General features: G+C 39.8%; 1 protein-coding gene across 2 annotated transcripts in view; it reads left to right on the forward strand.

Annotated features, from left to right (window-relative positions):
- The window catches only part of ATAD2B (ATPase family AAA domain containing 2B), an 88,495-nt gene extending 62,617 nt beyond the window's left edge, over positions 1–25,878 (forward strand). For both annotated transcript variants that reach the window (XM_064146372.1, XM_064146373.1), the window contains exons 24-28: positions 2,892–3,029; positions 17,539–18,234; positions 19,786–19,913; positions 21,056–21,184; positions 22,416–25,878. In XM_064146372.1, the coding sequence (XP_064002442.1) occupies positions 2,892–3,029; positions 17,539–18,234; positions 19,786–19,913; positions 21,056–21,184; positions 22,416–22,457 (1,133 nt within the window). In that variant the 3' untranslated portion in view covers positions 22,458–25,878. The remainder of the gene's footprint in view (positions 1–2,891; positions 3,030–17,538; positions 18,235–19,785; positions 19,914–21,055; positions 21,185–22,415) is intronic.
- The last annotated feature ends 1,292 nt before the right edge of the window (positions 25,879–27,170 follow it).

Below are 27,170 nucleotides of genomic sequence, written 5' to 3' on the forward strand. Positions count from 1 at the left end.
AGTATATGTTCTCATAATACTTCAGTGAGGAAATACATGAGGAAAACTGTGTAAAGTATTTGCTGTCCAAAAGCTTTGTGCAGTGAGTCACTGATATGCAAAGGTGGTTGCTTATATCAAGCTGCTTGCCTGATTAGAGCTACCCAATGAAATCATGCCGAATTGGCCAGCCAGCCTTGTTGTCTGACCAGTTTGAGGCAGTAGTGGGGAACTGTACCTTAAAGTACTTCTTAATATGAACAAGAGAAGTCCAACCAAGACCTTAAATTAATGTTGAGACTGAAGTCACACTAAGTGTGCTTCACTGTATGAAGCAGGCTGTTTTTTCAGCTCAGAGTACCCTAAGCTTCTTTTCACCTTCCTTTAAAATTGCCAGGCTGGCATGTATACAGTCTAATGGGGGGAACCCAAAACATTCAGTTTCCCCATTTCTTTGGATATATTTCTGTATTTCTAATTGTACCTTACCAAGGTACAGTTCTTAGTTTGCCAGCAGGACTCTTGGGAGAGAAGGGCAATAATGCACACAGTGGACTGCAGCAAAAATAAATCCAGGTTATCATGAAAATCTGCTCTCAGTTCTTGGCCTGAATATAAAACCTGTGTTAATACCTCCTCGGAAGAGGTCAGGGCAGTGTTACTGTCTCACATCAAGTCAGAGGTGTGGCTGTGGCCATCAGAAAGGAAATTGTCTTCTGACAAAATAGAACCTGCCTTATACTTGGTTAGACCTTGGCCAACATTTTCTTGGCTACAGTTGGGAAGACTTCAACGTGAATCAAGCAAACTGACCTGCGTGAGACTTCTCCTGGATTCTCTGGAAATGTTATGGAGTGTTGCTGTCTGGAATCACAGGGGAGCTTGGAAGGCAAATTACACATACTGTAGGCTTTTTAATCTTTACTCAGTTAAAAAGCCATTGATTTTCCAAATTGTGCCATGTATTAGCTCTTAATTTATTTCCAGAACATTGAAGATGAAGGTTAAGGCTAAAAATCTCTATGCATTTTCTTTATAATCCACTTGGCGAGTTAGTAGTTATAAATGAAAGGGATTTTCTACATCACTTTCTTTTTCCACTGCTTTTCTGTTTTGAGTTGGGGTCTTTGTGTTGTTGATGTTTTGGTTTTTCTTTTAACAGATATGCCATTTTTATTTAGTACCAAGACTGATAACCAATCTCAAAAGTAGTACTGAAGTGTAACAGAAAAATGAGCTGTATAGTAAAATCAGCTTGTAGAAGTTAAACTAGAATTTCTTGTTCCTGTGCTATTGAAATGAGGTGCTGTTGTTGAAAGGCTGTAAATCTGATAAGTTCTGAGATGGTAAAAAAACTCAGAATTGTTGGAATTTGCAGTTTCTTATTGAAACCAGAAAGTAGAAATGGTGAATGTTTCAAGTAATGAAATATGCTTGGCATATGGTTTTAGGTACCTCGAAACCTGTGCTCTCCCTTTTCACTGTCAGGTGAATCTTCTAATTTCTAGATTCATCTGTTTTAGAGTTCCTTGTGAAGACTTGATCACAGGGCTGTGGTTACTACTGGGAGATGTGGTATGATGTTTTGAAGACTGATAGAGGAGGTTCTAGGTCACAGATATTAAAATTCAGAGATTTATTTATGTCTTCAAAATGTGCTTGGCTAATATGAAAATTTTGCCTTTTTGGAATTAATAAAAACCTCTTTTGAAATAGAACCTAGAATCATAGAATCAGTCATGGTTGGGAGGGACCACAAGGATCACCCAGTTCCAACCCCCCTGCCATGGGCAGGGACACCCTACCCTAGATCAGGCTGCCCAGAGCCTTATCCAGCCTGGCATTAAACACCTCCAGGGATGGGGCCTCAACTGCCTCCCTGGGCAACCCATTCCAGGCTCTCACCACTCTCATGCTCAACAACTTCCTCCTCTTATCCAGTCTGAATTGCAACACCTCCAGCTTTGCTCCATTGCCCATAGTCCTGTCACTCTCTGATATCCTAAAAAGTTCCTCCCCAGCTTTTTTGTAGGCCCTCTTCAGATACAGTCTCAAGTTGTGCTGGGGGAAGTATAGGCTGGATGTTAGGAGGAAGTTCTTCTCAGAGAGAGTGATTTGCCGTTGGAGTGGGCTGCCCAGGGAGGTGATGGAGTCACCATCCCTGGAGGCGTTCAAGAGAAGACTGGATGGGGCACTTAGTGCCATGGTCTAGTTGACTGGCTAGGGCTGGGTGCTATGTTGGACTGGCTGATCTTGGAGGTCTCTTCCAACCTGCTTGATTCTATGGTTATTTCAGTCTGTCCTCATAGGAGAGGTGCTCCAGCCCTCTGATCATCCTCATGGCCCTTCTCTGCACACACTCCAGCATGTCGACCTCCCTCTTGTAATAGGCAACCTGTGAGAAGAATTTACATTAGAGAAAGCCAACCACATTTTTTGTTAGAAATAGAATCACATTTTTCTTAATCTGAGAGCTCATACTGACTCTGATCCTTTTTACGTAACATGGTAGCAATACAACATTTTCATTCAGATACTGGTTTTGATGTGGCATACAGCACCACTATGAATTGCCATTTATTTCAAATAATCTGTTTGAAATTAGGAAAAACTGAAACTGTCAATAAGAATTTGCTTCATAGAGGAAATACAGTTACAAGAGTGCAATCTTTGGGGACCCAAGTATGAGAGACTGTCATGGTTTTCTAAGCTGTCAGAGCTGTCATGCCACCAGTAAGTTGTTTTGTCAGTAGAAAACAAATATTTTTTATTCTAATCATGGTTTCGAATGTCCTATTAAATATTAATTGACATATTTTGATTGCAGTGTGATATTCCAAGTTTCTTTTAAAATTCAATAGTTTCATGCAGCTTGGTTTATTTACATAAGTATGGTTATCTTTTGTATGCAGGCTTATCGGTAACAGCAGAACAAATAAACCCTCATGGTTCTACTGTGCGGAAAACGGAGGCTAGAGTTGAAGAGGCTTTTCGGAACAAACAAAAACCTACCATGGCTGTATGGCCCAACTCAGCAAATAAATGTGCATGTGAGTACCTTGGCTGGTAGTTGTGCAATGTTCATAGGATCATAAGGTGTTAGGGATTGGAAGGGACCCAAAGAGATCATCGAGTCCAATCCCCCTACTGGAGCAGGACAATATTATCTATCACAGATCACAGAGGAACACATCCAGATAGGCTTTGAAAGTCTCCAGATAAGGAGACTCCACAACCTCCCTGGGGAGCCTGTTCCAGTGCTCTGTGACCCTTACAGTAAAGAAGTTCCCCCTTGTGTTGAGGCAGAACCTCTTTTGCTGCAATTTACACCCATTGCTCCTTACCCTATCCCAGGGAGCAAGTGAGCAGAGCCTGCTGTCCCACCCTGGTCCTGGCCAGCCTTCAGATACTTATAAACATTTATCAAATCCCCTCTAAGACTTCTCTTCTCCAGACTAAGCAGCCCCAGGTCCCTCAGCCTCTCCTCATAAACCATGTCCTCCTGTCCCCTAATCATCCTCGTAGCCCTCTGCTGGACCCTCTTCAGCAGATCCCTGTCCCTCTTAAACTGGGGAGCCCAAAACTGAAGGCAGTATTCAAGATGAGGTCTCAACAGGGCAGAGTAGAGGGGGAGGAGAACCTCCCTTGATCTGCTGGACCCACTCCTCCTAATACACCCCAGGATCCCATGTTAGAGATGTTTCCAATGGCAAACATTTCAAATGTGTCTCTATTACTCTTTATTGCTATTTTGTGAGGTACTTTTTAGGTGTGAAATGTGTGGAACATCAGGAAAGGCTTTTTCTGACTATGTTAAATACCTGCCCAGGAAGTTGTAAAGCAGCAGGATTTCAATTTGTGATAAAGAAATAACTCTAATGTAATGGGTGTTATGTATTTCTTTGGTAAAAGCCTATTCTCAGTGTAAGAGAACACTTTGATCTGATGAGTGTTAGGAATCATTTACTTGGGGGGTGTGTATTCACGAGTGCATACCTACATACTGCTTCACACTGTCATGTATGCTATAGTTACTCACTTCCTATCGTCCATACATACAGTATTGTGCTGGAAGTTACAGAAGAAATGAGAAATTTAACTGTATTTTCCTTCATGGCCTCTGGTCTTCAATACTCAGTATCCATTGTTGGAAGATGTTAAGATACTATTGCTGCAGCCTACTGGATTGGCCTGATTAGGTGATCAAAATCTTGAGAATTGTGAGGAATGACTCTGCTGTAGGTAGTCAAAGGCACTGCTAATTATTTTCAAGAGGCTAGTTGATTGTGATAAATACAGAACATATTTTTTTTGTTAGGAACAGAAAGACTAAGAGGAAGTGTGAGAGTTATACTGATAGCTGTGCATGACTTTCCCACTGATGTGGAATGCGTTATTAATATATTATTAATAGTACTATCAATTATTGCTTAATAGGCAAACTGATAGATGAAAGCTGCCAACATTTGATTGGTCTTTGCTCTCCTTCATGATGCTTTTGACAAGAGCATTTCCTAGGCATGGTGATAACTGCCCAGAGATGATCATTGTTTATATATGAATGATAGTGTTGATGTCAAATAGTTTAATTAATTAGAGGTGCGTAGTTCTGTTTTCTGAAGCTGTAATTCCTTCCATTAAAGAAATTAAAGTCAATCGTACAGAATTATGGCTTGAAAAAAACTGTTAATAAATGGATGATGTAGTTGCAAGCCACTCTTTATTCATTAGGCAGCTTGTGCAAAGACACAGAGGAGGAAAGGAATTCTCAATTAAAGAAAAATTTTCATCTGAAATCTAAGATGAGGAATCTCACTCTGGCTTATCTATAGAACACTTTCCTAGCTCTGCCAGCTCTGCAGTAGGGTTTATACATCTACAAGCCAGTCATCACCTGGGATGAGAGACAGCAGCCATTACTGGTGGTGTGTACACAAAGAAGTTCAGGTACCCCTGCTCTTTTCTTCACCAAATGTGGATGCAGTGACAGTTGTTTGAAGACTAGAACCATCCACTGATGGAAACTGCTGGTGTTTCTGTCTGTAAACAGTGTTAGGGCAACACTCCTGCTAGTGTTTTGGTGATTGAGGTTGGAAGGCAAGAAGATGTAAAACTTGATGGTATTTGGGTCTGTGATCAGGTGAAAATAAGCCTTTAAATGTTGAGTCTGGGAATGATAACTAGTTCAGGAGGAATGTGGTATATCTGGTAATAAGAGAACCAGGAATTGATGAGCGATCAGAAATCTACAGAAAGGATTCAAGTAGTACATGGACATACTTGTAAGATAGATGTGTTAAGTTCAGTAGAGACTAGAAAATAGTTAAACAGTCTAAAAAGGGTGTCTGGAGGCAGTAGCTAGAATAAGGTGAGAGTAGAACTGAGCAGGTTGTAGGGAGCTTCAATAGCAGGCAGTTATGTGGTGAATTGTGATTGTGTAAATGGCAGAAACAAGTTTAGAGAAGGGATTTCTGAACAGATAATTTTAGAAGTGTTTTGGTTTTTTTTATGGCTAAGAACTAAGTTGGGTTTTTTTTAGGAGTAAAGTATACTACATAGAGGAACAAGTACAATTACAGTATTGTAGTGACAGAGGATAGAAATTATACTTAATAATTCTGATAATCTTCCATTTTATTCTGCTATTTGAATTTGATTTTTTTTTCCTTAGATATATCTAAAGAAAAACTCACCAATCATGACATTGCTTTCCTGATTTTAGGAGCTTTTTTTGGTCATATGTTAGAAAATAGCTGCAAAAACATCAATCCATGAAGGAAATCATTGCTAAGCATCTCTTGTAAAATCAGAGTGGACTACAGAAAGTGCAGCAGCCTTACTTAATTTGAAGCCCTCTCTACTAGTCAGGACTAGTACATAGAGAATGTGAGAAAGTTTACCATGTGTTGGTTTGTTTTCTGAAGTTATGTAGCTGAAACTTTCTTTTTTTAGTTACCTTTTGTGATTAATTTGATATTCCTAACGTATTTTACATTTATTTTTCAATTACATTAGACCAGATAGGTGCAAAATAGTTACAGAATCATAGAATAAAATAATTTGATTTGGAAAAGACCTTTCAGATCAAGTCCAACCATTACTGAACTGTACCAAGACTGGTGCTAAACCATGTTCCTCAATACCTCGTCTCTGTCTTTTCAGCACTTCCAGGGATGGGGATTCAACCACCTCACTGGGGAGCCTATTCTGGTGCTTGAGAACCCTTTCAGTCAAGAATTTTTCTCTGATCTCCAATCTAAACCTCCTCTGGTGCAAATTGAGGCCATTTCCTCTTGTTATAGAATCACAGAGAAGAGTCCAACACTCATCTGGCTCCAACCTCCTTTCAGGGAGTTGCAGACAGTGAAAAGGTCTCCCCTTAGCCTCCTTGTTGTCAGACTAAACAACCTCAATTCCTTCAGACACTCATAAGACCTGTTCTCCATCCAGATTTTTCACCAGCTTTGTTGCTCTTCTTTGAACCCACTCCAGCACCTCAGGGTGTTTTAGTGAAGGCCTGAAAACAACACAGTAGTCAAGTTGTGGCCTCACCAGTGCTCAGTACAGGAAGACAATCAGCAGGTCCTGCTGATCATGCTGGTCCTGGTACAGGTCAGGTTGCTGTCTGGCTTTCTTGTCCATCCGAGCACACTGCTCTTTCCTGTTAGATAACTGTTCATCAACACCCTCGGGTCTTCTTCTACTGGGTACTTTTCCAGCCACTCTGCCTCAAGCCTGTAGTGTTACATGGGGTGATTGTGACCTAAGTGCAAGACTTGACATGTGGTTTTGCTGGATTTTATGCAGTTGGCCTCAGCCCATCCACCTAACATGTCCAGGTCCTTCTGTAGAGTCATCCTACCCTGAAGCAGATGAACACTCCCTCCCATTTTAGTGTAATCTGCAGATTAACCCAGAGTGGACTCAGTCTCATTGTCCAGATCACTGATGAAAATATTAAAGAGAACTGGCCTCAATACTGAGCCCTGGAAACACCACTTGTCGTTGGCCACCATCTGTATTTAACTCCACTCACCACCACTCTAGCCCTGGCTGTCCAGCTCTTTTTTTACCCATCAGAGCATCCACCCATCTAAGCCATGAACAGCCACTTTCTCCAGGAGAGTGCTGTGGGATACAGTGGCAGATGCTTTAGTAAGCTCCAGGTAAACAACATCCACAGTCTTTCCCTAATCCACAAAGTGTGAATCATTTTCTTGCAGAGGGAGATCAGATTCATCAAGCAGGACCCATGCTGACTGGGCTGATCTCCTGGTTCTCCTGCACATGCAGTGTAATGGCACTCAAGATAATCTTTGCTTGACCTGCTCCAGCCCTGAGGTCAGACTGACAGATCTTCAATGCCCCAGATCCTTTTTCTGTCCCATATTGTAGATGGGGATCACATTTGTCAGTCATTTGTCAGTCTTCAGTCAAGTAGGACCTCCGCAGTTAGCCGGCAATGATGATAGAAAGTGTTACTCTATTCAAAGGCATGGTGATAGATTTAATCTACTGCTTCCTGTAGTGGACTGTGTATTAAAGTATAGGTGAGTTTTAAAAATATTGCATTACTTGAAGTTGCTGAAAGTCCATTTGGGAGAGTTTTGCCACAGGTAATTTAAATTATTTCCATACTGACCATGTATTTTGAGAAAGATGCAAATACTGTGATGGTAACTCAGAATGGGACATAGGTCAGAAGCCTGATAGAAGTAGTTACATGATCACACAACCATAAAATTGGTGTAGTTGGAGGGAACCTAGAGATCATCTAATCTAACTCTGCTGCTTGGAGCTGATTGCTTAAGGCTGTGTCCAGTTGTGTTTTGAGTGTCTCTAAGAATGGAGGCTCCACAGCATGCCTGAGAAACCTCTTTTAGTGCTTGGCTACTCTCACAATAATTTCTTCTTCTTAATTTAGATTCGAATGTTTTGTATTTCAGTCTCTGCCCTTTACCTCTTGTCACTGAGCACTGATGAGAAGAGCCTTGTTTCCTCTTTGTGTATATGAGTTTGGAAAAGGAAGCTACCAGCAATGTGAAGTGTGATGTGCCTGGTAACTTGATAATTTCTAATTGGTTTAGATACATGTTGGCACATAAAACATTATCATTGTTTTAATTAATTGGGATGCTGTCTAGTAAAAACCTGTCCTGTTGCTCTATTTTTCCAGTAGATGGAGTCTGTTGCATACTATTTTACCATCTTGAAGTGGCTTCCTTAGGTATTAAATATAAACAAACTCTGTTGGGAAGAGTCAGGTTTACATTTGTTCGTATTTAGCAATACTACACTGTTGTGATAAACTGCAGATTTTGTTTTCTTCATAGAGAAGATGTTTTTTATGCTAGATGATAAATATAGCTATGAAAATGACATTTGGAGCAAGTAAAGAATTATTTTGTGTTGCATAAAGTATTAAAAAGTTTTCTGGGAAAGTAATTTTGTGAAATACAGAGTAAACCCACTGCTAACTTTTCCCAGTTATTGAAATGATTAGTGGTCTCTGTAGAAGAAACTGTAGGGAGATAAGCAAAGATATAAGAAACTGCTGCAGAAAATCTAGTTCTAACATAAATATTTCCTGTGTCTTTTGCTAAGTTTGTTTTGCTTAATAGCAGTGTCATATGTAACTACATTTCTCCATTAGAATGGAGAAAAGGTGTGTCAGGAGTATTTTCAAAACTATTCTTAGAAAGAAGAGGTCTTTTGTTTATAATCTTTCTCAGAACCTTTCAGGTCTTGTCTGATTTTCATCTGTTTAGTCTTTTTGACCTCTGCTACATTGGTCTCAGTGGTTGTTGTACTTCAGGCATTTATATGACTGCAATAATGCCATATCAAAGCACATGGCAGATCAGAAGCCGTAAGATTTGTGATATTTTTGTGTATGTTCTGTCTTTTGGACTAGTGCTGAATTTGGATTCAGAATTTGGGTATTGGCATATTAAAAGTCATCCAGATACTATTTTTAAAATCATAGTAGCTGCAGATGTTTTGTCACACGTTCTACATTTGCTACTCTTTTTTCCTGCTTTCCAGCAAAAAGAGATTTGGCTTGGGTTAATTCTTAACCTGAGATAGAGGCAAGTACTGTAACTTAAAAATCATCATTAAAAATGATTTTCTGGAATTTGAGGATATCTTTACTCAGAGCTGAAACCAATGTCTCTCTTTGTTTCTTTATAATTTCATTGTGGGTAGTGTAAGAGTTGGCATTCTGAATGAGAGTAGTTTGATCTCCTATATTGGGTGCTGCCTCCTACCTCTTCTCCGCCTGTGAAGCTGCAGGAGAACCTTGTGTTTATTCATGGTTCTCTGGCAGCAGGGAAGGTGTCATTCAGTAGTCCTTAAGAGCTAACATATACAGCTGTAATAGTTGCTGTTGTACAGAGATGCCCAGCAGAGGGAAAATGAGCAGATCTATGGGGGTTGAAAGTCTAATGATGATCTCCACAAGTGATGTTAATCTGATTGTCTCTTCTTTTTTGACTTAATTTTTCTCTTTAATTTTCCTATGTGATTGTCTTGTCATGTACTCTACTAACATAATTACTTTGATTTCATGTAAATTATATTTTTAACTTGGTTTCCCATGAAAATTATACCTGTGCTCTCTGTCCATCTTTGCTCCCCTAATAACTTATGAATCATTTAGCCAGGTTTCAGACAGATTTGACAGGAGTTAAAGGCTGAAAGATTAGATTCCTGCAGGTTTTGTGAAAATTGGTAGCTGGATATATCTACACATTTGCTGAAGGAAAAGACTGTAGGGTGGAAATGGCAGTTGCCTGTTCTGCCTGGCCTTGCTGGCTGGTCAGTTAAAACATGGTGTTGGCCAAGCAATATGTATCGTGTATCATGTTGAGCTGAAGTGGGCAGGAACAAAAGATATTGGGAGAGTTTTGTGAGAAATACTGGGAAGAGCTCTAGTTGAAACTTTGATAGTGAGGAATGCAGAAAGCATTTGACTAGGGGAAGATAATGCCAGGGATACTGCAGCCCAGGGTATTTTTTCTGGAAACATACCTCATCTCTGTCTTGTGGAGCTTGACTCCTCCTTGTTGACTCAAAGTGCTCAGGTTCTTCAAGTATTTGTTTAGAGAGCATGAACTGTTCTGTATGAGGAAAACCATAAATGTGTTCAGTTGTTGTATACACATATTTTTAAATGTATTTGTCATGTTTGTGCCTTGGGTGCCTTTCATGTAGGTGAAGAAAATTACAAGCCTTTTAAGGGTTGATTCCACAGCTACTTCAAGCTGGTCAAACTGAGGGTTACTACTAGAGGTGCTGTCTTGCCTTTCCATTGGTTGCATTTTCTCACCATCTTCTGTGCCAGCACTGTCATTCATGAGTTGGAAAGCTCACCTGAAGATGTTGAAAACTAACCCAGACAATAAAAAAAGCCCCCAGTGTTTCAGACTGATTTAGTTCCCTTATCTGTTTTACTGCAGGAACAGTAGTGCCGGCACAAATGAGGTAGAGGAAATCCTATAGCTGGCTATGTAGGGAGAAATGGCTTTGTTAGTGAAAGCTGGCACCTCATTTGCTTTTTAAGCCATTGTGGAACTGTGCTCTGTTCTTTCTTGCTGCTTATCTCTGACTGCAGTTTGGGACTTTGTGACTAAAAACTCCAGAGACTTTCAAGTGGACTATTCAGCGCCCCTTGGTAAGGAACGTTGAGCTACTGGAAGCAGCTTAAATTACTGTGTCAGATATAGATAGCCTGGATGCTGCCTAAGAGAGCATAAATTGCTGGTAATAAGTGCTTTCTCAAGGCTTTGAGTTACTTTACATACAAGAAAGAAGTTCAGGGGTTTGATCATGGAAGAGAAACTTAAAACATGTGCCTTGCTTCAAGTGGTTCTTGATACTGCAGCATAAAATCTAGATCCATGGTGATCTTGCTTGCCATGAGAAGCTCCTTTGGATTTAATCCCCAGGACTTCTTCATGAAATAATGGTAACAACAGAGAATCTACTGTTTGATGGATGTGAGTTTTATCATTTCATGACAGAGGATTCAGTTTCCCTAATGGACTTTTAAGCAGTGCAGAGGCTTATAAGAGTCTTCTTTTCTGCAGCATGAAGTGAACTTGTTAGCCTCACACTGTTCTACACTCAGTATATTGTAGTAGTCAAACTACAGAAATTTCAAGAGAAACATCTGCTTTGACTGCTACATCTTCTCATTAGAGTTCATCCACATTAAGGCAGGCAGACTGGCTTGCTAATTACTAACAATCTTTGAATCTTCTAATTATATCTGCTTCCTTTTACAACTGCGAATTTCTGTGTAGTCTGCAGTTCTGTCACTATGCTGCTAGATTTAGGGGACAGTAGAAGGGTATACCTCAACTCTGAAGCTTCTGTGCCATTCACCCATAGTTTTGAGATCTGCATTCCTGAGACCATGCTAAACAGGAACATTTACCTCTGTGTCCTGCAGACATACCTAAAGTGTGGAAAAGATCTGAAATTTTTTTAGGTTCATATGGTTTTGGTGCTGTGGAGGGTTGGTTTGTTGTTTTTATTTAAACTGTCACCGTTCTTTAATGTCCAAGAACTGTGCTCTGCTTTGGACATGGGTACTGTGCATCCTTAGATAGGGCTATTTCACCAGGAGGTGTTGTCGTTAGTTGGTGTCTCAGAATTTTTGAAGATCTCTTGTAGGTTTCATTTTTCTTAAACTTAGAGGACCAGTGCTTCTAAAGTAAATACATCATTTCTTTCCTAGTCCTAGAAGGCCATCTCTGGGAAAAACGCTGTCTGCTTTAAGTTTAGGGGTCTTCCAGCCAACTCTTGAAGTGTCTGTGATGTTAGTCATGGGTATTAATGGATGTGAGAGAGGATTTTTTAAAACAATATTGTTTATTAACTTTGATATTTGGAACTCTTGCCCCCTGCCCAGTATTTTAATAGTAATTGATTCTTTGCATGGTCATGAAGAACATTACATAGATGGAAACAACAGGATCTGACACACTTAGGAAATAACTAGCAATAATACAAACATTAAACCATTAGAACTGGAAGAGAAGTTCTTGTGGTCAGTTGTACTGCTTGCACACTAGAGGGGCTCAAGAAGCTCCTTTCTGCTTAAGGCAAAAGGCATTTGGATTCACTTACAGGGTTTACAGAGTTTTGCTAAAGAGGCTTTTGAGCATTTACTCACAAAAAATATATCTCCAAAGTCCTGGGACTAACTACAGTTCCCAGATAGTACCCAAGCACTTGCAGGGAGTTCTGTTGGTGTCTTGATAGTTGTATTGGCTTCTAGTTCTTCCCAGACTCTTAACAGGAGTGCTGGAAGAGGAGCAGATGATCTCTGAGCTGATATTGGTTCCTCTTGGTTCCAAGCTTTGCATGAAGTCTTTCAGGTGTGCAGTCTTCGGCTTGCTTAGCCAGCATGATATCACGTTATCGCATGAAGGCACCTAAGGTCTATTCCCTGATAAACTTGAGACACAGCAAGTTTCCAGGTGGACAAACCCAAAGCCTCAGGGTTTGTTACTATGTAGCATGCAGAATGTTGCAGAGCTTGGCAGAATGTAATGGCAATGAGGCAGAGCACTGCCAGAAGCAGTGAGTACATTAAATCAGAGGCATTGGCAGAAGGACATTGTCTTTTCCTGCACATCTCCTTTTGTCAGTGCATTCTGAGACTAATGGCTCTTTGGCCACGCATCAGCCAATCAGAATGGCACTTTGCCAAGCTTAACCATATTGGGTGAAGTCAGGGCTTACTTTTACTTTTTTAGGGAAGAACACAAGTATATAAATACATGCAGGGACATGGAGGAGACTGGAAGGCACCAGACCTTTTGTCTTCCTTTCCTATGGTTGCTTCCCCCACCAGAAGGAGGGAGAACAGAAAACGTGTCTGGGCAATCCAGGACATGTTTAGGCCTATTTTTGCCTTCCATGACAGTGTCTCAACGTTGGAATGAGAAAATTGAGAAACCTCACTTACTGCGTAAATGAAATGAAAAGCATTGATTAATTACATTGCACTTCTGTAAAATGCTATCTGGGTGAAATCTGCAGCTTTAGGAAGTGAGTATGGTTTGATTTTTATTTCAGCTTCATGTGACTCTAACTGAAAAGTTAGACTTATGGTCAAACAGGTATTTATTGTCTAAAAGTCCTGAATAATGATTTACCAAAAAGAAATCATAAAGAAGGTAGAACTGAAGCATGGATCCCCTTGGCAAATCTGTAGAGGTTATGTGAAGATTACAGAGAAAGGAGTTCAGCAATTCGGAAGGCAAGTGAATATGTTCATGTGTGAATAATTGGTATTACAGAAACTCAGATCTATAAAGGAGGATTCCTCTGACAATAGTACTTTTGCTGCCTCTGGCACAAGTACTGTCAAAGGACAGGGTGTCAGAGGACAGGCTATCAATGGATAGATTTCAGATAAGCAAGTTAAAAGGGAATAATTAACAAGGAGTTAAGGTGTTAACTTGCACTTGTATATACTCTGTTAAATTTTTTAAGCAAAATTAACCTTAAGTTTTTCTTCTGCAGATATCTATCCCATTCTGTTACTGAAAACTTTAACCTGTCATGAATCATACTGACTATAAAATAATGTGTGAGGTTCTCTTGATAGTTTATAGCTTCACAAAATATTGATACTAAGGCAGAGAAAATGGGACTCCAGGTTAAGTTGGGTTTTTTAGCAGCAATCCATTAAGCCCTCAGTTTGTGCCTTTAGTTTTGCATCAGTTTTTCCTTGGGGTAGCTGCTTTTTCCTTTTTTTGAGTCAGTCAGCTTTCTTGTAGGATTCACACATACATTTTACCTCCCTGTCTTATATGACAACTTCTTGGGTTCCTTTTGCTCTTTCAGTAGTGTCTTTTTTCTTTCCAGTAAATATAAAGGAAATCAATCTAGGTGATAAAATCTCATGTTGACATCTGCATTTGGTCACATGGATCCTTGCTCCATTAAACACTCCTAATTGTACTATTGCCTTGGATCTTTATGGGGAAGTGGGCAGGACAGAAAGGCTGGTGTGTGGGTCTTGTTTTAAAATGTTCCTTGCAAAACCTTTTACTCTTCCTAGAGGCTTGGCTGTCTGTGTACAACAAAAAAATCTGTATACTGATGTTATAGAACTAGAATCACAATTTCTTCTTATATCGTAAAAGATGCTCCCATGCACAGAGCAGTGGAGCCTATATGAGAACAAAAAGGTGTTGTTTTGAAGGGGGAGTTTAAATATGAGGACTAGAAGTCTACTTCTGCTATAATTGAGAGGGTAAAAACTGGTGAATGGGCTCAAAGATACATTAGATAGAGGACTTAGACTCTCACTGAGGTCATGGAAATGGTGTGAGCAGTTTTATGTTAAATAAATGAAAATGGAAAAATAGGTGAGTTTATAAAGGCCTGAGGAGAAGAGGTTTCAGTGGTTGAAATGGAAGGGTTTGAAAGTAGAAAGGCTTTAATTTGAATAGCAGGGGGAATAAGAATTGTTCTTAGAAGTATAGGGACAAAAAGAATCAAGATTTTAGAAGCATTTGCCACCGTTAGTTCTGGGTGGCTCAGCTGATGACAGTACTGCCTTGTGAAACAGGAAGGTGGGAGGAAAACTTGGAGCATTAGCTGAGTTCTGTTGACTAAGTGTGGATGAAAACCCAAAGTAGATAGGTTACTGGTTTTGTCAATATAAATACTACTATGTGCTAGGAGGGCTCTGCATGGGGAGACTCATGGGGAGGAAATTCTGAAGTACACCTGTGCTTCTCCAAATGCCTGTCAGCTGTTGTCAACACTTGTACCTGCAAGGGGCTTGTATCTTCAAAGCAAGATCTTTGTAACTCAGTGTGGGGTTGGCAGATGCAGGTCTAGCACTTATCCCATAAATCAAAGCAACTTAGAAATGTCAAGAGCATTATGGAGGTGCTCAGCAAACAAGTTCATTATGAAATGGAAGAAAAAGTGGTTATCTCTGGTAACTATTGGCTGTTGGTTTTTTGTTTATAGTCAGTTGGGTGCAGCTTCATTAATTTTGCAAAAATAAGAGCAGTCTCATTTGAATTTGAATGAAGAACTTTTGATTTGTCCTAATCTCTCTCTCTCTCTCTCTCGTTGATAGTCTTGAAAAAGATGTTGACAACAGCATTAAGTTTGAGTGGTTTTCCCCTGTATTTGCTGATCGTATTGTAAATGTGCCCCAAACCCTCTTTTAGAGTAGTTGTATCTCACTGCAAATAGGTTGGTTAAAACAAACAAGCACACCCCACAAGAGTAAAACGTTGTGGTTTTTCAAAGCCACAGCAAGGAATGGGAGAACTGAAAAAACAATGCAGAAATAATGGAGTGGATCTTATGCTCATGTTGTTTCAGGCTGAGTTGTGTAATATGGCTGGAAGACACTGGTGATGAAGCTAGTTTAAGGACCTCTGCTTTCCCTTCTGCTTACAGGCTGATTGCATAGATGTGAATGTGTTTGAGGTCTTACTGCAGGCAGGGTTACTGAATGGTCCAGGTCTGAAACAACTTCGTTTTTTAAACCCTCATTTTGTCAGTGCAGTCAGCTTGAGTGCAGAGGTGAGAATGAATGGAAGACTGGGGAGATGTAGTTGATTTCAACAGCAAAGAAATATATTAGAATTGACAGTGGGTCTAAGTTGAAATGACAGGTGCTGACTGGATATTGAGCAAAAAGTCTTTCTACTGTTGTGACAATTACGCATTGTTATGGGATGCTCATGAAGGCCACTGAGTTTGCATCCATGGAGGTTTTCAGTGGCTGGTTAAAGCCCTGTGCAACTGGTCTGCTGTCATAGCTGATCCTGTTTTGAGTACTGGGTTGAAGTGGAGACTTCCTTTCCAATTTGAATTGTTCTATGAATCCATGGACTGCACTTCCATTTATTTTGTTTTCTTCATGATTTCAAGTCACTGTGGTTATAAAAAGGTGTGGTAGTTTGGGTGTTACCCACCCCCACCTTTGGGAATCACCCAGACTAGACTCAGACAGCTCTGGAAATTTGAATGAAGCTTATATTTACAGCTAGCACAATATACAGGCAGATAATTACAGTATATACAGTTATATACAGAAATATGCAAGGTGAAAGGTAATACAGAAACACAAACTTGAGTCCCCAGGAGGGGCTCCCAACTGCCCTTCCACCTTCTCCCACCCCTCTACCTTACCTCAGACATTGGCTTGTGCCTCAAGGAAGAATGGAGGGTCAGCCAGGGGGGTTAGGAAGCAGGTGGATTAATCAGAGAGACAGAGGGTGAGGTTAGAGAGAAGTGCAGCCCATAGCCCAGACAAAGAGCAGCTCCCTTATCTAAGTTTGGATTCTTACTCTTACACCTCTCAGCAAGCCTATGAGTGAAGTAGACATCACCATTCTTTCCCTTTCACAACCTGTGATCCAATCCTTCTTGCCAAAACATCCTAGGTAGCTTCATACTAGCACAAAAGGGAAAATGAGAATAAATGTATTTGGAGTCTGCATTACCCAAATGAGAATGACTGAGCTCTAAATAATTGCTTAACTGTTTGCTTTTGGTCTTTCACCTACAAATGGATATATATAAAACATTTGTAAAATAGGAAGGGCTAGCAAGACTTCCTTGGTTCCGCGGTTCAAAGTAGGAATTGTTTATACAACTGAGTAAACAGCTCCTTAAATTTCTAGAAGACCTTGGTATCTGTAATTTGCTTACTTGGAAATCAATAGACAGCTTGCTTTTTCCTTTTGAAATATAACACATTTGATTGCCTTAGAATCGTAGAATCATAGAATCAACCAGGTTGGAAGAGACCTCCAAGATCATCCAGTCCAACCTATCACCCAGCCCTATCCAATCAACTAGACCATGGCACTAAGTGTCTCATCCAGTCTTTTCTTGAAGACCCCCAGGGACGGTGCCTCCACCACCTCCCTGGGCAGCCCATTCCAATGGGAAATCACTCTCTCTGTGAAGAACTTCTTCCTAACATCCAGCCTATACCTACCCTGGCACAACTTGAGACCGTGTCCCCTTGTTCTATTGCTGGTTACCTGGGAGAGGAGGCCACCCCCCACCTGGCTACAATGTCCCTTCAGGTAGTTGTAGACAGTAATAAGATCACCCCTGAGCCTTCTCTTCTCCAGGCTAAACAGGCCCAGCTCCCTCAACCTCTCCTCATAGGATTTGTGCTCCAGGCCCCTCACCAGCTTCGTTGCCCTTCTCTGGACATGTTCCAGCACCTCAACATCCTTCTTGAATTGAGGGGCCCAGAACTGGACACAGTACTCAAGGTGTGGCCTGACCAGTGCTGAGTACAGGGGAAGAATAACCTCCCTTGTCCTACTGGCCACACTGTTCCTGATGCAGGCCAGGATGCCATTGGCTCTCTTGGCCACCTGGGCATACTGCTGGCTCATCTTCAGCTTACTGTCTATCAGTACCCCCAGGTCCCTTTCCTCCTGACTGCTCTCCAGAGCACATACTACAGCATATTCTAAGATCCTGGTCTGTTTACTGAAGAATTAACAGTGCTGAAACGCATCTGAAAGTTTCTTTTTTGTAATTCAGTTCGAATAAGGAGAAAATCGAGACGGCGCTCACAGTGGGGCAAAGGCATCATTAAGAAGAGGAAAGTCAATAATTTAAAGAAAGATGAAGATGATGCAAAGTTTGCTGATGATGAAAATCACGGAGAGGACAGCAAGTTGCTGGAGAACGGAGAGCTAGAGATCAGCACTGACTGCATTGAGGAGAATGGGGAGGAAACAGGAGATCTCTCTATGACAAATGATGAATCCTCTTGTGATATTATGGATATAGATGCAGAGCAGAGGCTTAACAATGGGACATCAGGAAAGGAAAACAATTTTGCATCCACAGAAGAAGAGAGCTCAAACGAATCTCTGTTAATAACTGACACTGTTACCCTGAGTACTGAAAAGGAATTAAGGAAGGACTTTACATCAAAAGGGGAATGTGTGAATGGGGAGACATCTGTACACAGCTCAGAGGGTAAACCCGTTCCAGCATGTCATAATGGTAAAACAGAATCAGTTGATGCTGCTTCACTCTGTGACAGCAGCAGTGGGTCTAGTAACAAGCAAAGATCTTCATCTGAGTATCAGCCAAAGGAGAAAACAGAAGCTTCCAGTGAAAGTCAAGGAGCTGATCTAGTAAAAGCTGAATTACCACATTGCAGCAATAATGAAAAAACACTACAGAGCACAGACACTGAAACTAAAGATGCTGAAGCAGATAAAGAAGGTAAAGCTTGCTTTCAATCTTTCTGTCCTTATCTCAATGTCTATATTAATTATAATATGCTATGTTCCAGTTATATAGTAATGTTTTATCAACTCCTGTCTGAATCTTTTAGTATGCTTACAACATTTAATTCCACATAAATAAATTAGAAGTCCACCCTCTACTTGTTCTAATGTTATTATCTTAGGCAAGTATGTATCTCTCCATACTTAGAGTATTGTTTGTTTTTGTAGGCTTTATGGTGTGTCTTGTAAATGCTGAGATAATACTTAAAGATTTAAAAAATACTGTAAGTGCATATATATATATATATATGTGTGTATGGTCTGTATATTCCATCTTTATTTTGATCTATGTGTTTTGACTTGTTTTGTTAGAGATTTGTGATAATAATATCCCTGACGTTGGATAAGAGACCATAGAAATACAGAATGTATTCCTTTAAAAAACATTTACTCACAGCAGAAGTTAAAGCAGTTTAACTTGTAGCAAAAGCCAGATAAACTGTAGTTTATCTACTGGAGAAGGTATCTGGCTTTGGAGTTACAGTGCTGCAGAAAGATAAGAGAAGGAGAAAGGAAATCTTGGTGGTGCATAAAAGAAGGGGCCATGTCCTTTGAAGACAAGAGACAGTTCCTCAGGGAAGAGAAATAAAAGTCTTATGCATGATTGCCTTTTTAATTAGCATTTCAGAATTATCTAAAAGAATGAAATCTTTACTTCAAAAAGTCAGCACTGAGATTTACAAAGTAAATGAGCTTTAATAAGAGATCTGAATTTTGAGGATATCACTATATACATGTTGCCTGTGTTTGTACGTACGTATTTCCTCTAAGGCTAAGGAGAATAGTAGAAAAAGGGAGGAAAAGTATCAGAACTATGATGTATGTTAAGAATATTTACTATCTTAAGAATATTTACATTTCTAAATTTAGTATTTCTAAATGTAATATATTCTCAGGAAAAAATAATTTTAAATGGTTGAAGAGAACAGCAGTGAAAGGAGATTAAAAACATTTTGTCTGGAATGTGACTGGACAACAGTTTTAATACAGAGATGGAAGAAAGTTCAAATAGGTCACAAAAGCATGAAGATTCAGGAGTAGAGCAGATGTGAAAATTACTATAGTGATGAAGTCATTGAATACTTTGGAGAGAAAGATGAGGATTTGGTCCACTTAGGCAGAAAGATTTTTGAGCATTAGCTTGATGTCCAAATTTCCCTTAGAAGGTATATAATTGGATGTTGCTAAGTAGAAATGATACAGTAGGAAAACTCTTAATGACACTCTGTTTTCTGTTGGGACTTCAGAGTTCAGTCTGAAAGATGACCAATTTCATGCTTGTTTTCTGAACTGTGGTTTTGTGCACCCATAAACGTTCAGAGTTCTGTAAAGCTGATGAATAATGTGCACTGCTACGATCATGCGTGCGTGGTTCAAAAAACCTCAACAAATTGAAGAAGCAAAATCAAACCAAAGTGAAGAAACAAGCTGCTCATTTTGAGAATCTGACTGTGCTCATAATTTTTTTTTTTTTTTCAAATTACAGGTATATTCAGAAGCAAGAAAACTCGAAAAGTCACTATGGAACAGTCAAAACCCACAAGTTTGGAGCAGGTCCCAGAGGAACCATCAGATCCTTTACCTTCTGTGGTTGTTGACCATGACAGACTGAAGGTAATGAAACCAAAAAATAGATGGAACTGTTACCAGGCTTCACCAAAAATGCTTCCATTCTCTACTCTGAAGTAACATTTCCCTTATTTGTGACTGCAAAAAAGTATTAATGGTAGCAGTGACTTCAGAAGATGATTTGTTGATCATTGTTTTTTGGACAAGTTAATAGAACTGCTGAATCCTTACTCTCCCATTATTGGTACCTTTACAAATCCAGTAATGGCACATCAGTCCTCAATTTTAATTGCAGCTTTTGCAGGTACTTGTGTGTTAATTGGACATACCAGTTACTGAGGAACTGCTGGGTGCCTAGTAATTTGGAGTTAACATTTTCTCTTTCTCTTCTCATGTACGCATACTTGGTGGAAAGCGCTGTCGGTGGATTGGAAAGCAAATAGGCATTTGTGCTGATCATTTGGTGTCACAGACTGAACCCCTAGTAGTAATTATCTTTCACTTTTGTCTCTGTTAGCAAAGTTAGCACAATATTTGCCATCTTCTGTTGTAGAAACTAGCTTGACTTACTCTGAAATTTAGATCCCATGTGCTGCAGAGTACAGATGATAATCTCTTTGGAAACAATGTGCTGAGAGGGAAAAAAACCTTATATTTTACTCTCAGCTACTCTGTGAAATACACACTTTCACCTTTTGTTCATGAGCAGTTCTGCATGTGGTGTTGTCCCTCTCCCTTTTTTTATTTTGCCATTTTTCAGTGTAGGTGGAATTTCACATGTGTTTCCATTGGGTAGTACTTAGAATTTCATTGCAACACAAGTTCTAAAAACGACTGCTTTAGCTATCAAAGCAGTTCTTATGGTTTGCTTTATCATAATTATTGACCAGGTTGAAATAAGACAAAATATCATTCAAAGAGAGCAAACATTGCTCCAGCTACACTGAGTGTAAAATCTAACACAAGAAAAAAATGTGAGTATAAGCAGAGAAGTGAAGAGAGATGTTGAATCTTTTTTGGATCTACATAGAAGCAATGGCCTTACTGATATCCAGGTGTAGTCCATTTTATTTGTGTGTATCCCTCCATGGTAAGGCTTCAGAAGGAGACTGTATTTCTGCTTTCTCCCTTTTAAAAAAAAAAGTGATCATAAAAACTCTTAACTTCAGCTTTTGTTGTTCCCACAGAAACTGCTTGATTTGGTGGTTAAGAAAAGTGACAACCTGACTGTTGACCAACTTGAGAGATTGTATTCACTCCTCAGTCAGTGCATCTACAGACATCGTAGAGACTATGACAAATCACAGCTGATTGAGGTGATGTTTCTTTTACTCCTTTTCTCAGTTTTGTGGGACTCTTTTTTTCAAGAACTAAGTTGGTCTGTCATTGTGTTTGTACTAACAGGCAAAAGCTTTAAACAGACTTAGAGGAAGGTATCTATAAACTGAAAATAGGTTTAGTGTGGTAATGACTTTAAAAAAGAAAAGGTTATTTCTAGTAATCCTTTTCTGAGGGAAGTATTAAATATCACCTATGAGAATGGAGAAATTCATGCTATCAGAATGAAAATGGAGTGACTGCTTCACAGGCACTCTGAGCCAAAGCCACAGCAGTTACTCTTGCATTTGTGTGAATAGGCCAAAAAGATTATTTACCCATCTCTGCTCTATGTAGCTCACTGATTGTGACTTTCATACAAGACCTTAAAAGTTTGCAGGATTTCTCTGGATTAAGTATACCCTTGGGAGAGTCCAGTACAGCATGTTGCAAGACAGTTCTCTGCTTTGCTATCATCCTTTGTCTGTAAAATGTTTGCTGTCAAAGGCCTGCTGTCTGCATCAATAGATCATTGCTCTAGCTGTAGAGGAGTTTGGATCAATGTGCTGATTTTACCGATAACCAACCCTGCTGGAAAATGGACAACAATTGCTGGTTTCTGGTTGGATCACTCAACACTATAAGTGTTTTTTCTCCACAAGTATTTCACAACAAAACCTGGACTGGCCTTACTGTGGGATATTGTAGAGTGTTCATAAAATACTTCTGATACCATTTCCATGCTATGCTTCTGCCATCTTCGCCTAAAAATATATTGATAGTCTGTGCCAAATATTAGGTAGATTAAAAAGGCATTTGTCCAGCAGGAATACATTGAAGCTGATCTTTGCTTTGATTCTCCAGACCGTGCAGCTATGTGTTTATAGCTGAGTCACCAGCAGCTGAGGTGTGCCATAAGACTTGAATTCATGCAGTGTGCCATTGCAGTGGTTTCCTAATACATATAGAATATATTAATCATATAAAGGACCCTAATACACTTAGATTTTCTCTTGGACTGTCATAGTGGAGTGCTTTTCTGCATTAATACTCTTTAGTTTCCTTTTTTCCTGTATTTTGGTAGTACGTGGCAGCTAATAAACAGAAATGTCTATTTTCTTATTAATTATTTGTGCAGATTGAAAAAAATAGCCCAGTAGATGCAGCTATGTAATGCCACTTTATTTCTGTCTGTATTTGTGTGTAATTGTTGCTCTTTGTGTCTTGCAGGAGATGGAAAGAACAGTTCATGTATTTGAAACATTCCTGTGAACTCGTCAAGATGGGTGGGTTATCCTCTCAAACTGCTCATGAAGAGCAGTCCTCTGAGCCATTCAGTTTCCATTTGCACCAAGTATGTGCAGAGCCTTGGTCTTAAGTGCTCTCTCGTTTTCTTTCTGTTGAATTTGGTGCTATTGTCTCAGGTACCTGAAACCAACCAGCCTACAAGAACCAAACGAAACTTCATATAGTTGTATCTGATATAAATAAAGAATACAGTGCCACAGCTTGGAGATTTTTGGTGCTACAGAAACTGTTCTCATTTCTGCTCTTGTTCACTCTACATGCATTATCTTTGGGGAAACTTCAGGCAAAGTGGAGACCAACACATAGAAGAGGACTGGAAAGAGCAGATCTAAGTTGAATATTTTTAAGCGGGCAACCTTTTTTTATTTTGTTTTTCCAACTTTTCTCTGGGGTGAAGGACAAACAAAATCTGTTCTAAAGAAGGCAATGATGCATTGTGGTAGGAATCTTGAGTAACTGGATGTACAGTAATTCGAAGATGAGGCTCTCTAGAACTGCCTTTAATGTGCCTTTTAGTCAATTGAGAAAGATAAGGCTATTCAATTGGTTTGGATTATAGCAAATGGCAATGTTAGAAAGCTGTCTTAAGAATGAAGATCGCCGAAAGGATGATTTGTGTTCTCTTCATTGGATGGCAACCAGGTTCTATAATGCCTGTCTTGCTCTACAGAACTAAACTAAGACACACTGAAAAAGCCACATACTTTACCAAAATGGTGAAATTCCTTTTGCATTGGTATTTGTTTTAGAAACAAGTTACACAGTGAAACTCTCCTGTATTGCTAAAAGCGGAGCATTTTCCCACCATTTCCTTCCTTTCCATTTCGAGTTCTTTAAGAAAACCAAGTTTAATACTGGCAGGCTTCTTTCTGAAGTTCCATGTTTGTAATATAGCTTGGACTGTGCAGTGCAGGTAAGAAGACACTGTAGTTGGTCGAAGTCCTGGAGCCCAAGCTCACTTGAAAATAAAACTTAAACTAGGCTTCACAATTCTTTGTGCAAAGCATTGTTAACGCTGAAGGGATTGGAGGACAGCCTTTTGAACCGATCTGTTTGGGCCCAAGTTCTCTAGGTCTGAATTGTGTAGTTCACAACCTTTACTGTCTGACAACTGGAGAGTACTGTCTAGGCAGTTTCAAGAAAAACATATTTTATCATGAGCTCAGCATTAAAGTATTACCTGGGCTGTTATGTTTTCAACCTACGTGGAAAGTGTTTTAGAGTTGGCTGGTGTTACCATCATTAACCATTCATTGTGACTGTCCCTACATAGCTGCGGAAGTGTCTTTCCAGAAATATGCAACACAGTGTGATTGGTTTTTAATTAAACAGTCTTGGACTACTGCAGAGATACTGAGCTACCTCAGCTTTTTGTATTTTAGTTACCAGCAGTGTTTATGGAGGACTGTAATCACTCTGCTCCCATTTATAAACTGAAGCTAAGGTACTTATCTCCACCTCCATGGCTAATAGTAGTATAGTGCTGCAGAGAAACAAAACATGGGCCTTGGGCTACTGCAGTAATCCAAAGTGCTTTGTGTATTATGGTTAAGCATCAGTCTTAGATCTTTTTCTCCCCCCAATGCTACTGTTATTCTTCATAGCTAATGGCAGAAAAAGGTTTTAAGCATTCATGTACATCTAGCTACACCTTCTAAATGCAACCCATGCAGAAACAGTGTATTTTTTAGGTGGGAAAGTGCGATTAAAAACAACAAAAAAAAAAAGGCAGAAAACACATTTTAAATGAGATTCTTTGATCTCAGATTTGATTGTGGGATTTTTTTCCATGTTTCATTTAGTATTTATTAGCATCATACCTGTTTGAGATATTTTTGTGTCTGGTACATTAACAGCATTTTGTATTTTGATGGGAATTGTTACAAACTTTAAGATTTGATTAAATAAAAATGTAGCAGATTTTTTGTAGCAAGTTTCTGATAAAAGGGGTTTTTGCAAGTTCTCAGGTTCTTGCTGCAGAATTTTTTAAGAATATTTATTCCAGTTTCACTTAACTCGAAGTTTTTGTTCAAGTAACAGCAGCACTTGTGGAAGATAAAACTGCATACCTTTTTAAGCAGATAATAAATTTATATGATTAAAACAGTTGAGAATTATAGTCACCAGTGAGTGTGAAAAGCAAGTTTAAGCTAATGCCTAGCATTAAAAATGGTTCTAAAAGGCCAGGTTTCTAAAGGAAAATTTTTACTGTCAGTTGTTGATTGGGACAAACCCTAAGAGGCAGCTTTGCTGATTGAGGAGCTGCCACGGTGTGTTAGAGAAACGTAGCTGATACCAGATGTTCTAGCGGACAGCTTACCTGAAATTATATACTCGCCTTCCTAGCCCAAATAACCACACTTCAGTTTTTGTTTTCCTTTACAGATGTCTGGTGGGTATAGAGTTAAAACAGCTGTTAATCTATCCATGTGGTCTAAACTTGTTTACTCCTTGTATGTTCTTATGGGTTTTTATTTGCCACATAGCGCTGGCAAGAGTTTGTACAAATTGACCTCTATTCCTTGTTTCTTGTTGTGAAAATTGCAAATAAACTCCTGTGTGAGTCCTTGTGCTGGGATCAATGAAACATGACCAGCCAGAAGAAAGGTGGTCTCTCTCTCTCTGGGGCTGGTGGGGTTGTCTTGGAGATAGTAAGAGTTGCTCTTTGGTGGAGTTGATGGCTATGGAGTTAATTGTATTTGCAAGCTTGAATCTCGCCTGTGATTAATTTTTGTTTTTGTGTCCTCTGTATTGTTACTTGATTTCCTCATATGCCAATGTATTTATAGGATTACTGGGTTTTGTAATATCTTGTCTTCCTCTTTTCCTGTTTTGTTCTTGGTTTTTTTTGTTGTTGGTTGGGTTTATTTTGTCGTCGTCGTTCTGTTTGGGTTGGGGTTTTTGGGTCTTTTTTTGGGTTGTTTTTTTGTTTGTTTGTTTGTTTGTTTTTAATTAAGTTGGTGGGTCAGCTCTGGTTTTCCCCTCAGTCTCCCGACTGGCAGCCATGCAGCTGACACTCATTCGTTTTGTTCTTGTTTTATTTCGTAATCGCAACATGAGCTTGAATTTGGGCTTGTACTTGCATCTTTTGTATCTTGTACATTGGGTTGTTTAGACATTGGGGAAGTCCTGTTTGGTTTCATTAACGTGTGTCTACTTCATGGATTAAGTAGACTTCCATCATCAACTATGGTATATTTCAGATTCTCTAGTTTTATTCAGAGCTGTGTTTAAATTGGTGGGTTTTGCATTTTGACTTCATTTTACGTTAGTTTGAAGTAAGTTATTTAATTTTTTTTTGAACTTCTGGAAATTTTGAACATTTTACTGTAATTTGTAATATAACTGCTGTGAAATACTTGAATAAAGATGACAAGAAAACACAGCTTTAGCCCCCTCAAAAATGTATTTAAAGGAAATGATGCCTCCTAGCTGATTTCAGCTTGTTCTTACTTGGACCTTGATTTCACAGTTCACATTTTACTCTGGGATCCTTGCTGTTTAGTCTTTGAGCAGTTTAATCTCTCATTTCTGCTTTCAGTGTTTGTCCATTGAAGAGACAACCCTTCTATTACTAGTTTTGAACAGAGAAACTAAATAGACATTGGTGAGTGAGTGGCACAACTATGGAGTTACGCTCTGTGCTCAGAAGGGGTTTTATGTTGAGTTGCAGGGTACCCCCCCAGGACTGCCAAGCATCCGAGTAATATCAGAGCTCTCATTAGAGGGTTTTTAAGTTCACCTTTAAAAAAAAACAACCAACCACCAAGATTATGTATAATGTGGAACAGAGCATGAGAAGCTCTTCTGTGGATCTTTTATGGTAGGACATGTATCACACATGCTCATTTTCCTCTATTCATAGGATCATAGAATGATTTTAGTTAGAAAAGGCCTTTAAGATCATTAATAATTTTCTAACTCTACCAAGTCTGGTATTAAAACATGACCCTCAGTGCCACATATCTGCATCTTTCATCTCCAGGAATAGACTCAACCAGGTTGGAAGAGACCTCCAAGATCATCCAGTCCGACCTAGCACCCAGACCTAGCCAGTCAACTAGACCATGGCACTAAGTGCCTCATCCAGTCTTCTCTTGAACACCTCCAGGGATGGTGACTCCACCACCTCCCTGGGCAGCCCATTCCAATGGCAAATCACTCTCTCTGGGAAGATCTTCCTCCTAACATCCAGCCTATACCTCCCCCGGCACAACTGGAGACTGTGTCCCCTAGTTCTGTTGCTGGTTGCTAGGGAGAAGAGCCTGACCCCCATCTAGCTACAACCTCCCTTCAGGTAGTTGTAGACAGCAGTGAGGTCACCCCTAAGCCTCCTCCAGGCTAATCAACCCCACCTCCCTCAGCCTCTCCTCATAGGGTTTGTGTTCCAGGCCCCTCACCAGCTTTGTAGCCTTTCCCAGTGGCATCCTGGCCTGCATCAGGAATGGTGTGGTCAGCAGGAGCAGGGAGGTCATTCTGCCCCTGTACTCTGCACTGGTCAGACCACACCTCGAGTACTGTGTTCAGTTCTGGGCCCCCCAGTTTAGGAAGGACACTGAGATGCTTGAGCGTGTCCAGAGAAGGGCAACGAGGCTGGGGAGAGGCCTTGAGCACAAGCCCTACGAGGAGAGGCTGAGGGAGCTGGGATTGTTCAGCCTGGAGAAGAGGAGGCTCAGG

This window comes from Pogoniulus pusillus, chromosome 7 (genome assembly GCF_015220805.1).
Source record: "Pogoniulus pusillus isolate bPogPus1 chromosome 7, bPogPus1.pri, whole genome shotgun sequence".
Classification (NCBI taxonomy): Eukaryota; Metazoa; Chordata; class Aves; order Piciformes; family Lybiidae; genus Pogoniulus; species Pogoniulus pusillus.